Raw genomic sequence first — 12,572 nt, forward strand, 5'->3', positions numbered from 1 at the left:
CAGGCAGTGACTTGTGGTCCCATCCAAACAGGGGTGGCAGTTCTGTGATCACCCTATGTTCTCTGGCTTAAGACTTTTGTCCAACAAGAAGTAGGAGAGGTGGCAGGAAGTGAGGGACAAGGATATCCTCAAGGAAGAATCCTCCTTAAATAAAACTCTGAGGTTTTGTTTAAATTCAACGAGGTTCTCTTTGTGAGGGTTTAGGGGCTCCTCTACTTTTCCTCCCCTGGTCCAGCAAGGCTGAGTGGACCCAGTCACTGGAAGTCGTTCTCATTAGCAGGTCCTTGACAAATCAGTATGCAAGTGGCTGGCAGTACGGCTAGCACCACCGCCCAGCACAAGAGGCCCAGTGAGCGCCTGTCACCGGCTTCCCACAGCACCCCCCATCCCCACCCCTTTCCACTCTTCTGGGCTCTATACCCTGTGCCCACCCCAGCTCTTTGTTTTGTTGAGATCTGAGTGGACTTGGCATCCGCATAGCCCCAGGGTTGGTGGGTTTGGGTGGGGGCTGGGCAGCCCTTTTGAAAGGGTAGACCAGGCCAGCAGCCCTGCAGGGAACCAGGAGCATCCCAATGAGATTAAATCACCAGTCTGGGCAGGAGGGCCACCTCGTCTGTGACCTTCCTCTGGAATCTTGGAGTGGGAGACCGGAAAGTCTCCAGGAACATGGGGCCCTCAATATCAGTATTGAGTTGGAGTCCTCAGTCGCCAGGGGAGAGCAGCAAAGAAGCCGTGTTCCAGCTGCATTCCAGCCTCTCTGGAGTCTTTCCCAATTCAGTAGGGAAACCAGACTCTGAAAGGAGGGGTAAGTGAGCAGATTTACTTGCTGTTCCCCAAGTATTTTTTATAGCATTCCTGTGTCCAGCAGGAGCTGGGGCCCGACAGGGTGTCCTCCGGTTATCAGGCAACAAGCTGCAGGCCCCGCAGTGAGGGGTCACACAGATAGCACTTCTGTTGCAGCAGAGCTTTGGCTGAGGAGGGCCATAAGGACCTAAAGGTCCCTTGCCTGCCCAGCTAGGCAGGTGGTGTGAGAGTTTCCACATCCTGGGCAATGTGGGTGGCAGCTCAGATTCAGAGGTCCCCTGACACCTCTACTTACCCTGGACAAACACAAGCCACTGGCAAGACTTGGGAGATTTGGTTCTCTCTTTCCTTACTTTATCCCTCTGCATGGGGCCGTCTGCGTGAGGGAAGGTTATACTCACAGATGGACACTCCCCACAGTCTCTCAGTAATTAAATGCCTTTGGCTCTTGTTCCACTTATGACCTACAGATACCTTTATGGGGCAGAGGCGGTTCATTTAACAAGCAAGTCGTAGCTCTAGGATGTTGCAGCTTCAAGTACATCACTTTCTCTCTGGATTTCTCGCTGGGTCTCAGAGAGAGGGAGACATTGGCCCCTGGAAGGCTGTTTCCCTCTTTATTTTTGACTATTTAGGGACGGGGGGTACTCGGGTTGAAAACAGGGCTTTGTGCATGCTAGGCAAGTGCTCTACCACAGAGCTACATCCCCGGCCCTTCCCTCTGCATTCCTGATGGCCCTGTGGATGATACTGGTTGAACAAAGCCCCCAGCCCCTTCCCATCTACAGGCTCAAATCATTCCTAGCCCTAGGCAGGTGGTTTGGAGAAGCCTCTGGCCACCACTTTGGGGTCACTATAGTAAGAAGGCTGGCACTCCCTTTGTGCCCAGATCTGGACACTGGCTTCCACCTTGTGCCTCCTTCTAGCAGGCGATGTGCTAAGGAGAACCCACACCTGATTCTAGGCAAGCCCCATCCCCACCTGCTGTGTGCCCATGGCCAAGTTCACAGTCCTTCCAACCCTGTGGTCTCCCTGGTGAAATGAGGAGGCCTCCTAAAAGAGATGCTTGAGACACTGCTCAGCACAGAGCTGGCTGCATAGTAGGCTCTCAGCCACTGCTGATCATTAATGTCATCAACAGATTTCAGTGCCCAGCAGATCCCCATCTTGTTTCCTCACCTTGAACGTGCCTCTCTGGACCTCAGGGCCAAGAAACTCAACCTTAAACTTGTTTTTGCCAGTCTTTCCCCTTTTGTCCCCCACCTCCCTACCCCATGGAGGGTGAAGTAGGGTAGTCTAGCCTACGTACAGCTGGCTGGTCATCCCAGTGTCCCCTGACCCTGTGTACCTAGCCATTGTTCTTAGGACACTTACCCCAAAGTACCTCCTACCAGTGTCTTGACCAGTGCTGAACTCGGGGTGTCTGTTGCTGAGAGCTTTGGGCCATGATTTGCTGCCAAGTAGGACTTTTTTCAGGACCCAGAGAGTCTAATCCATCCTGCTCAGTCCCACCACCCTGAGTGTCCCTAAATGTCACAGAATCTTGGGAAGAAACCTTTTTGAGGTAAAGCTCTCAGAGTGATAAGGATCTGTAAAATATTCAGAAATAGGCAATTTTCGGTGTTCTCAAAAAATAACATTATTTCCTGAAGAGTGTCCAGTAAAGTAAAATAATTGGTAACTTTTTAAGATCAGCCTTACTCCAACCCAAATGATAGAATTAAGAATAGCAATACTGGGGCTGGGTTGTGACTCAGTGGTGGTGCACTTGCCTAGCATGAGTGAGGCACTGGGTTTGATTCTCAGCACCACATACAGATACATAAAATAAAGGCCCATCAACAACTAAAAAATATTAAAAATAAACAAATAAGTAATTTGAATTAAAAAAATAGCAATACTGACAGAGGTTCCTAACCCATCCTGAGTTTCAGAATGATTTAAGAAATTTTTTGGAAAAAGACATCCAGGCCCAGACACAGTGGGCCAGTTTGTGGGGTGGGGCAGGCTGGGCCAGGCCTGTCTGTTGGGGAGCGGGGAGAGCTCCACCCTGGTGTTTCACCATGCCAGCTCCCTGTCTGGATTTCCATAGAATTTACAGTGACTGCTCTGAGGTCCTTCTGGGTGATTCCATCTCCACATGGCTCCTTCCCTCAGTGCAGGGAGAAGCAGAGGGTGGGGAGTCAGGCTCTAGTTCCTAGAAGAATCAGAGTGAGCCTCATCCTTGCTTCCCTCCCCCTCCAGCCTGGTGGGCAGCTGACAGGCACCTCTGCCATCCCACCCTCTGCCACCCTCTTAGGTCCACCTTGTTGCCTGACACCAAGGCAACCTGTGAGAAGCTCCCAAGTCAGAAACACTTCCTTACATGATTTTTTTTTTGGCTGTATTGGGAATTAAACCCAAAGGTACTAAACCACTGAGCTACATCTTGGCCCTTTTTTTTTTTTTTTTTTTTTTTTAATTTTGATACAGGGTCTTGCTAAATTGCCCAGGCTGACCTCAAACTTGCAATCCTCCCACCTCTACCTTCTAAGTAGCCGGGATTATAGGTGTGCACCATCAAACCGGCCCTTACATGCTTTGTTTAAAAAGAAAGTCTATCCACATTGTGGCATGTTTCATCAGACAGTGACTCTACTGTAAGACCTAAGGGCCATGGGCTGACTGGGCAAGAGGCAGCTGTGGGAACCACTCCCAGAGAACTGACGCATGGGGTGGAGGGCAGGGTTCAGGTGTGTCTGTGGAGATCTCAGGCATCAGCCCATCCCTTCTCTAGCAGGGGATGAGCCCCTGCCTCAGAAGGACAGGCAGGTGCCACTGACCTCCTGCATCCAGCACCATGGCCTGGCATAGACCATGCCCACGAAATATTTGCTGGATGAGGTGTTTTTGAAATGGGGAGGACAGAGGTGTACTGCAGTGGAGGTGGGAAGAGGGTAAGATAGAAGTGAAAAGGGAGAACAAGAACTGTGTCAACTCAGTGACCCCTTGTGCCTTTCTTGGATGCTCCTTTCCTCGGGGTGGTGAGGCCAAGATCATATAATAAATGCTCAAGAACCCAAAGAACCATGCGCAGCGCCTGTCAAGTGTGAGCCAGCAGCTACAGGGGCTTGCCCATCCTGTGGCCTCCTCCGTGGCTCTGCGGCTTCTCCCTGTGTGTAAGGAGGGGCTGGGCCTCCTCCGCACCACTGAGTGGTTGGGAGGCTCAGGTTTGCCATGGCCACAATGTCCCCTCTCTTCCCTTTTCCCAGGCGTCCTTTGAGGTGTCAGTGGAGGCACGGAGCTGCCCCAGCAGACCCGTGGAGCACGCGTTCACCCTGCGGCCTGTGGGGTTCCGGGACAGCCTGCAGGTGAGGGTCACCTACAACTGCACCTGTGGCTGCAGTGTGGGGCTGGAGCCGGACAGCGCCAGATGCAGCGGGAACGGGACCTACATCTGCGGCCTCTGCGAGTGCAACCCCAGCTACCTGGGCACCAGGTGCGAGTGCCAGGAGGGAGAAAACCAGAGCGTGTACCAGAACCTGTGCCGGGAGGCTGAGGGCAAGCCGCTGTGCAGCGGGCGTGGCGAGTGCAGCTGCAACCAGTGCTCCTGCTTCGAGAGCGAGTTCGGGAAGATCTATGGGCCTTTCTGCGAGTGTGACAACTTCTCCTGTGCCAGGAACAAGGGCGTCCTCTGCTCAGGTAGGCGTCCCTGGCCAGAGCTTTGCTCTGAGCCGCACCCAGGCCCAGAGGCTGCTAGGATATCTTCCCAAAACCTGCCTGTCTCTCAGGGTGGCTGTGAGAAGTGTCACTGCCACAGCTGGGAGGTGACAGTGGACAAGCCTTGCCGACCGCTAGGCACAGGGGTGGGGACCTGTGCATGGAATACAAAGCAGAAGGCACTGCCACATGGCGGAGCTGGGCCTCTGGGTCATCCAACCCACGCTGCACTTCAGCAGGACTTGCCTGCAAGACAGGGGAGATGTTCAACTTCCCTTGATCACCTCCTGGGACAGGGCTGTTTATGGCCTGGGCTGGTTATGGCCTCCCCTTGTTAGATATAGTATTCATTTCTTATTGCTTCTCTAACAAGTCACCATAAAACCAAATGACTTAAAACAGTTATTTTCTTTCAGTCTGAAATGGATCTTATTTGGCCAAAATCAAGGTGTCCTCAAGGGTTGCTTTCCTTCCAGAAGGTCTAGGGGAGAATCCATTTTTTTAACCTCTTTTCTGGCTGCTAGAGGCTGCCTGTATTCTTGTTTGTAGCTCCTTCCTCCATTTGCAAAGCCAGCCACCTCAGGTCTTCTTCTGACCTGTGACCTCTGCTTCTGTTGTCACATCTCTTCCTCTGATGCCCCTGCCTTCTTTCATAGACCTTGTGGGTATCTTGGACTCTGGATAACCAGGACAGTCTCCCTTCTCAAGTTTCTTAACTGAATCATGGCTGCAAAGTCCCTTTACCATGTAAGGTAACAGTCGTGTAAAGTGCCAGGGACTAGATAGGCCATCTCGGGGGCTGCTGTTATTCAGGTCAGAGGCCTGGGTTAGACGTCCTTCTTTGCATCAAACAGAAACTTGTTTCTCAGTAACTTCCACCTACTGATTCACGTTCTAGACCCTCTTCCACATGGCGACCTGTCAGATGTCTGAAAACTGCTTTATGCCTCCCTGTTGGCTCTTATCCAGGCTGGACTCTCCTTTCTCTGAGGGCCCTGTCACTTGTTCAGGCTTCACAGAATGGAGCACATGACTTGTCGCTCTGGATAATGAAGGCTCAGTGAGAGCATTCACTTCCTGTGGTGCGGACACTCTGCTGCCATCCTGCATCCTAACCCTAACCCTAACCCTAACCCTCTTTTCTTTTCCATTCAACAGTCACATTATACCCTTGAGCTTGTTTTTAACTTGATACCCAAAGTTTGAGGTATTTATTTGTTTATTTCAGTACTGGGGATGGAACCCAGGAGTGCTCTACCTCTGAGCTACATCTCCGGTTCTTTTTAATATGAGACAGGGTCTTGCTAACTTGCCTAGGCTGGCCTTGAACTTGGAATTTTCCTGCCTCAGCTTCCCAAATAGCTGAGATTATAGGCATGCACCACTGTGTCTGGCTCTAGCCAAGCTAAGTTTTTATTGTGTGATGTTTGAGCACTTTTATTTCTTTTTAATCTAAGCACAGGGGTTTTCACTGATTCCCATTCAATTACAAGTTGGCAATTCCTATTCTGGAGTTACATTCTGATGAGATACTTTAAAATTGTATCTCAACAGAGCCATTTCCACTCAGCACCATGCCACCTGCAAATAAGCAGAAAATTTTTACATAGGACTATAGTTTACTCTATGGATTGTTTATTCTGTGGCTTCTTGGATTCCCTCCTTGAGAGTAGTCTTCTAGTTGGGAAGGGTTGACTTGAAAGGAACTTGGGATTAAGCTGTGAAAGAAGGCATGAAGTAAGGCATGTGTGTAGCAAATCAGGAACCTGTAAACAACATGTCCCCTGAGAGGAGTACCTATCCTCCCATGGAAGAAACAAGTGCCGAGGGCTGCAGACGTGGGTGAGCAAGGGAGGCTTCCTGGAGACAAGTGTGCGTATGCCCAAGGGTGTGGTGGTGGCAAAATGCTCCAAACTGGAACTGCCCTGGAAAGTACAGGACATTTGAATGTCATAGAGTAAAGTGGGTGGACCAGTTAGGATTCTGTAAAATATGCAAAAGGGATTGGTTCGACTTTTTCTCCATCTTGGTGATGATGGATTGGTATGAGCTGGACGGTTCTGTCTGGGTTAGCAGGAAAAGCATGAGCTCAGGAGCAGCAGGCCTCTGCCTGAATCCCCTAACGCCACATGCTGAGGTGAGACTTTGGGCACAGAGTTGTTGTAAAAGAGGAGAAGGTACATGAAGCACCTCACATGTTGCTTGGCACAAAAGAGGGGCTCACCCACCACTGGTTCCTGCACAAGTCAGTGCCACAGACCCTGGGGAGCTGCAGCTGATGCCCAGTGTGCAGTGGTGCCAGCCCTGCCCGGTGAATCCCTAGGCTTTGCCTAAGGAAGCCCAGCGTGGTGGGATGGAGTTTCCATTCCACTTAGCAGCCACAGTAAGAGTTCCTTGAAGCCCAGCTGTGTCGGTAATGGACTTGGAGCAGTGTTCATCTTTAAACAATGATTATCAAACATCCCTGTGTGCTCCCTCCTTCTACCTCAGGAGCCAGAAATAACCCTCCGAAATGTTTTCGCCCCAGAAGTTTGTTCACATCCATGCCGCCTGGAGCAAATTTGCCTGTGCCTACTCCATTTCCAGTTTATCACCCTCAGACTTAGGTTGTGCTAGACGTTTTGTTTTCCCCTTTCTAAAATGGGACCAACTCCATTCGGTTCTGCAGTACTTTGAGAACAGAAGAAGGCATGGATGAAGGACCTGAATAGAACACAAAGCCCGGCAGGCACAGGGCAATGGGTGGATGAGGTGTGAGTGGCCCTCAGTGGAGAAAACTTATCATTTTGGAAACAAATATTCTGAGGTTGAGTGAGCACATACATTTTTGGTTCAACCAGTGTAATCTACAGTTCTTCTGAGTTAATTTTACATTTCAGAATTCTACCAAACCCTGTGTCTGAATTCTATCCCTGGGTACCCACTCTCTCACCTTCACTTATACAATCCTGTGACCTGGAGGCTCTCACAGATCATGGGGTGGGGAAATTGGAGGGCTGCCGGACCCCGGAGCCTCCCATGTGAGTGGTGCTTCAACTCTAACTTCCTGGGATTGCTGAGATGGAGCCCCCCACCGCCATCCCTATTGGAAAAGCCATGTTTATTCAGTAAAGAAAACTTGCAAAATATAAGGAAACTGATGGATGTGCCATCAAATGGGGCCATCTGACTCCTTCATGGTGAGCAGGATTGATGTGGACCATCTGGCAAACTAGTCAAGGGCATTTTTTTTCACTCTCTCTGTTTCACTTGCACCCTTTTAAAGTGTGTGTTTAATCAAGAGAACAACATTTCCAGGAAATTAACGGGTTATTCTTTGATCCAGAATATTCTGAAGAATAGAAATAAATTTTTAAAATCATCCATAATTTCATCACTCATATTTTACAAGGTTAGTTTCTTTCCTTCCAAACTTTTTTTCTTTTCCTTTTTTTGTTTTGTTTTGTTGAGGCACAAGCAGAGATTTATTTAGGAGAGCAAAGATTATGCACTCAAAGGGAAAGAGACAGTGCAGGCTATCTTAGAGAAAAAGTTTCCTTCCAAACTTTTTCCTAAGTTGGGGAGGGAGAATACATATAATTTCATATCTTGCTTTTTTTCTGGATAATATTACATCTAGAGAAGCATTGGAAGTTGAGTTGCTTTGGTAAATCATCTATTAGAACATTTTGACTTTCTTTCCATTGCTCAACCAACTAGCCTTTTTCACCCCCTTACTTTAAAAGCCACAGGTAGTTGACGTGTACTGCTATCCAAGTCTCCTGGAGAAAATGGTTTCTGGAATGAGATCATTGCTGTTAATTTAAGAAGGACTGAAAGCCGAGCCCAGCTCCAGGCAGGACTTGATGACACAGATTCCTGCCACGGCTCCCCACACGCTGTGGCGGGCTCTTCCTTGTGTCTCAAACCCTCCAGCTCCTTCTGGAGGCCTCTGTGAGTGGGGGCGGAGGAGCTCCTGCGTCCACTTGTTGGGCATCGTGGTCAGCGGGGGCTCCTGCACCGTTAGAACTGTGCGAGTTGGTTTCGAGCCCTGGGTTGCTGGGTCGTTTGGGGCATTTGAGGGAGCAAAGCCTATTTCCCAACCACCGCTTTGCTGCTGCAGATGCTGACTCAGGCCGACCGCAGCTGACCTCAGCATCCTCTCGCAGTTCTTCTCACCCCTCTCCCTGGCGCCTGTTCTAGAAGAGGATCGTGTGGTTGTGGTTTGTTTTCAGAGGGGAACTGAGGGGTACGCTTGTAAAAGCCGCTGAGGCAGCAGCAGAATCATTAGGGACACCCAGAGAAGCTCCTTCCACCCCTCTGGCTTGCCTTCTACAAGAGGCTTAGAGTCCTTGCACCCTACTGAGAGCCAGAACTGCGGGCGAAATGCAGTGATCACAGATTTGGAATAGGTTTTCTGTCATGAAAATAAGTCGTGAAGCAGATCAGACGCAGATCTGGAAGCAATTGAACAGCTCTGTGGTTGCTTTGTGACTCTCGCTGTGGGAACACATGTGTGATGGGTCCCTGGAGGCTCCACTGGTTTCTGGAAACAGCGTAACATAGAGAATGGTTCTGTCCACAGTCTAGTTCTGTGTGTGAGGGGAGCTTTATGGGCTATTGTGAGGGTTTCTGTTTCTTTGGAGTCTTGCAAAAGTGTTGACGCTTTAAAGTCCCTTTGAATATGAGAAGTAGGAGATGGTCTGTTTAGTTGTTTATAATGTAATAAAAAATTCTTGCATCAACTATGTTCTTTGCTGTTTGTATACAAACAATGCACCTTAGCCCAGGAACTTCTTCAATCTTGGTGTATAAGTGACCACACTGTATAATTTGCTCATCGTTAACCTACCTTTTAGGTTTCATATAATGAGAAAATTTAAATGAAAGATGTAGAACTCTGAGCAGGACACTTGACTGTGAGACCCCAAAAGTACATCTAGACAAGCTTACATCATATGTAGCTTTAAATTACTATGTGATGGGCAATTAGAGGTCAAGGGTCATCTGTAGCTCTCTCCTAAACATGAGAACATGGAGCATGACACTAGTGGCATCATTCTTCAAAGGTCAGAGATAGTGTTCCAGCACAGGTTCCAGGTGTGGGCTGACAGCTCCCAGCCAAGCTCACAGCGTTCTGTCAAACCTTCTGCAGATAAAGGGGCTCTTGAGGGTAAGACCTAGTTCAAGGCTTCTGGATTCTCACCAAATCAAACACTTTCCATGGCAACATCATCCAAATACGTTTAAAAGTACTTCTCAATTTACAAGGATAAGTAGGGCTTCCAAGAAGAGTCTATAGACAGTTTTCTACCAAGACAGAGGTGAGGGTGAGTGGGGTGAAGGGACCCATGTGCAAGGGGCAGACATGGCAGTTATTTTTGTCTGAATGTGGCAGATAGTCAAGTATGGCAGACTGTGGGGTAAGAACAGGAGACCTTATGAGTAAGGAAGTAAGAGTAGGAAGTAAGTGGTGGCTTAAATATGAAACATTTTAAAAGCCAAGGAAAGAGTTAATAGTTAATTCGGTAAGCAACACTTCAAACCCAGCATGCCCAGTGTGGAAGCCCTCTTTCAACAACCTGCCTCTCTGCCATCTATATTTCTCTATCTCCAGCCTGACACCTATAACCTGAGGCAGAAACCCAGAGGTCATCTGGGCCACTCCCTCTGTCTCATCTTCCTGAGTCCTTGTCAGTCATGACACTGAAGCAGGGTATGGGTCTCAACCCATCTACCAATCTGCTGTTAGGAGAACTGAAGTGAAGAGTGTCCTGAGAGGTGTCTCCCTCTACCCCAGTCCCCGCCCCCCAGCCACCTCTCTACAAGGCAAATCTGATGCTCACATCAGTTTAAGCCCCTCCCAGGACCTGTTGATTACAAGTCCACACTCTTAGCCTGGAGCATGAGGTGATCTGACCTCTTATTCTTCTGCTTCTGACTTCTTGCTTCTGACCTCTTATTCTTATCTTCCATTAGTGAAGTTTGACCCTAAGCTACTTGTTAGGCCCAGAACAGGAAATGCTGGATGACCTTGATCTGGAGAGACTCCCACCTCCCCCCCCCCACCCATCCCTTCACAGATGGCTCTCACATCACTCATTGCAGAGTTTGGTAATTACCTGTTAACCTTCTATCTCCTAGGCTTCACCAAGAGCTCAGGAAGGTCAGAGGCCATGCTTGAATCATGCTGAAAACCCAGAGCTAGCATGTCATAGACAATAAACAGTGGTTGACCAAAAATAAAAAGTGACTTTGCACCATATTTATAGTTTTCTTTAGAAATGTTATTTTCACACTCAAAATCATAAGCCTAGGGTTCTGCTCACTGCTGTACCTTCTGTCATTCGTTGCATTATAACTTGCATATTTCATAAATGACTTGTTACAAGATTATATTTTGTGGCTTCCATGCAGAGGTCTTCAAAAATTCCTTTTGAATGAACCAAGATTGTATCTACTTAATTTCCAGAAAGGATTCTATTAATCGGATTGTCACCACTGTGTGCTTCAGGCAGGAGCACCTAGAAAAATATCAGGTTTCTTTCACATTTATTAATCTCTGCTTGGGTTGTTAACCAGATGCTATGGGCAGATATAAGAATGCCAAATATGTCATTGCTGTATGTATATAGGTGACTGTATGACCAATGTGATTCTGCAACCTGTACAATCAGAAAAATGAGAAATTATACCCCATTTGATTCAAATGTATGAACTGTCAAGATCATTTTACTGTCATGTGTAGCTAATAATAATAATAAAAAAAGAATGCCAAATATGTCTTCCAGAGAAGGGAGGACCCCTCTGCCCCAAAGGAATCCCTCTGGCAGAGTTTCAGGAACTGCAGAGCACCGTCCTGTACAAATCCTAATTATGCACACAACAGTGAGAGCCGAGAGTATCCTGTTCCATTTTTGAGTACTCAGTGTGGTAGCTCTGAGAATGAAATTTGTTACAGGGTTCTTCGCCGTTATTAAAAGGAATGATAATCCTGTAGTTGGTAAAGATCTTCCTCAGACACCATTTACTGGGTGGTAGAGGACAGTGTGTGTTCTTCAGTATTACACTGTTAACCCAGGCAACACTGCCAGAAGCCGTTGTTAACCAGCACAGAGGTATGTCTCCTTGTTCCCTCTACAGGGATACTGCAGGAGCCTTTGGCATCATTATATAATGGAAAGAAAATGGCTTTGGAGGGAGACAAACCTATGTTCTAACTTGGCTCTGCCCTTTTCTGCCTCTGTGACCGGGGGTCTTCACTTAACTTTTCTGAGACCCATTTTTCTTCTCTGTCAAATGAGGGGAAATCCTGCTCCAGAGGGTTCTATGAGACTCACATAGAACAGTGTCTGCAAAGCTCTTTGCAGGATACATTGCCACCCCGGGCTTCAGGTACATCCTAATCTCTGGCCTTTCCACCCTGGAGGGACGTTGTCTTCCATGGAGATAAGCATCAGATACTGTGACATCAGCCAGGAGTGGTGACACACGCCTGTAATCCCAGCAGCTCTGGAGGCTGAAGCAGGAGGACCGTGAGTTCAAAGCCAGCCTCAGCAATGGTGAGGCACTGAGCAACTCAGTGAGGCCCTGTCTCTAAATAAAATACAAAATAGAGCTGGGGATGTGGCTCAGTGGTTAAGAGACCCTGGGTTCAATCCCCAGTAAAGGAGAAGGAGAAGAAGAAGAAGAAACAACTGTGTTAGCAGAGCAGGTTGCCTTCAGAAAGTTCTCAACGGGCATCTCAGTTCAGGATTTCTCTAAGACTTCCATCTATTTTTTAGCCATTGCTCAAGTTCACTTGAAAGACAAAAAGGCATCAAAATGTTAGGGCTTGATTCTAGAAGGAAACAATGCATCCTTTAAATTAGTCCCAGGGACCAGGGGAGCAGGTATACCTCTCTGGAATCTGGAATCAGCTTGTGCTCAGAGAAAGTGTTTGGAGAAAATCAGGCTTGATAGCATCTGATCTATGGCGATGCAGGAGCAGCAGTGATCTCTCTCAGGGTCATTTTGTCTTAGGAAGGTCCTACATTCATCTCATTCTGCAAGAATTCATTCAGCATTCCTCATGTGCCAGGTGTTACATC

At 48.1% G+C, this 12,572-nt stretch overlaps 1 protein-coding gene across 3 annotated transcripts in view; it reads left to right on the forward strand.

The window, feature by feature from the left end:
- Positions 1–12,572, forward strand: part of Itgb5 (integrin subunit beta 5) — a 99,208-nt gene that overhangs the window by 62,738 nt on the left and 23,898 nt on the right. For all 3 annotated transcript variants that reach the window (XM_048794397.1, XM_015486719.2, XM_048794398.1), the window contains exon 9: positions 4,056–4,485. In XM_048794397.1, coding sequence (XP_048650354.1) covers positions 4,056–4,485 — 430 coding nt within the window. The remainder of the gene's footprint in view (positions 1–4,055; positions 4,486–12,572) is intronic.

This window comes from Marmota marmota, unplaced genomic scaffold (genome assembly GCF_001458135.2).
Source record: "Marmota marmota marmota unplaced genomic scaffold, marMar, whole genome shotgun sequence".
NCBI classification, from domain to species: Eukaryota; Metazoa; Chordata; class Mammalia; order Rodentia; family Sciuridae; genus Marmota; species Marmota marmota.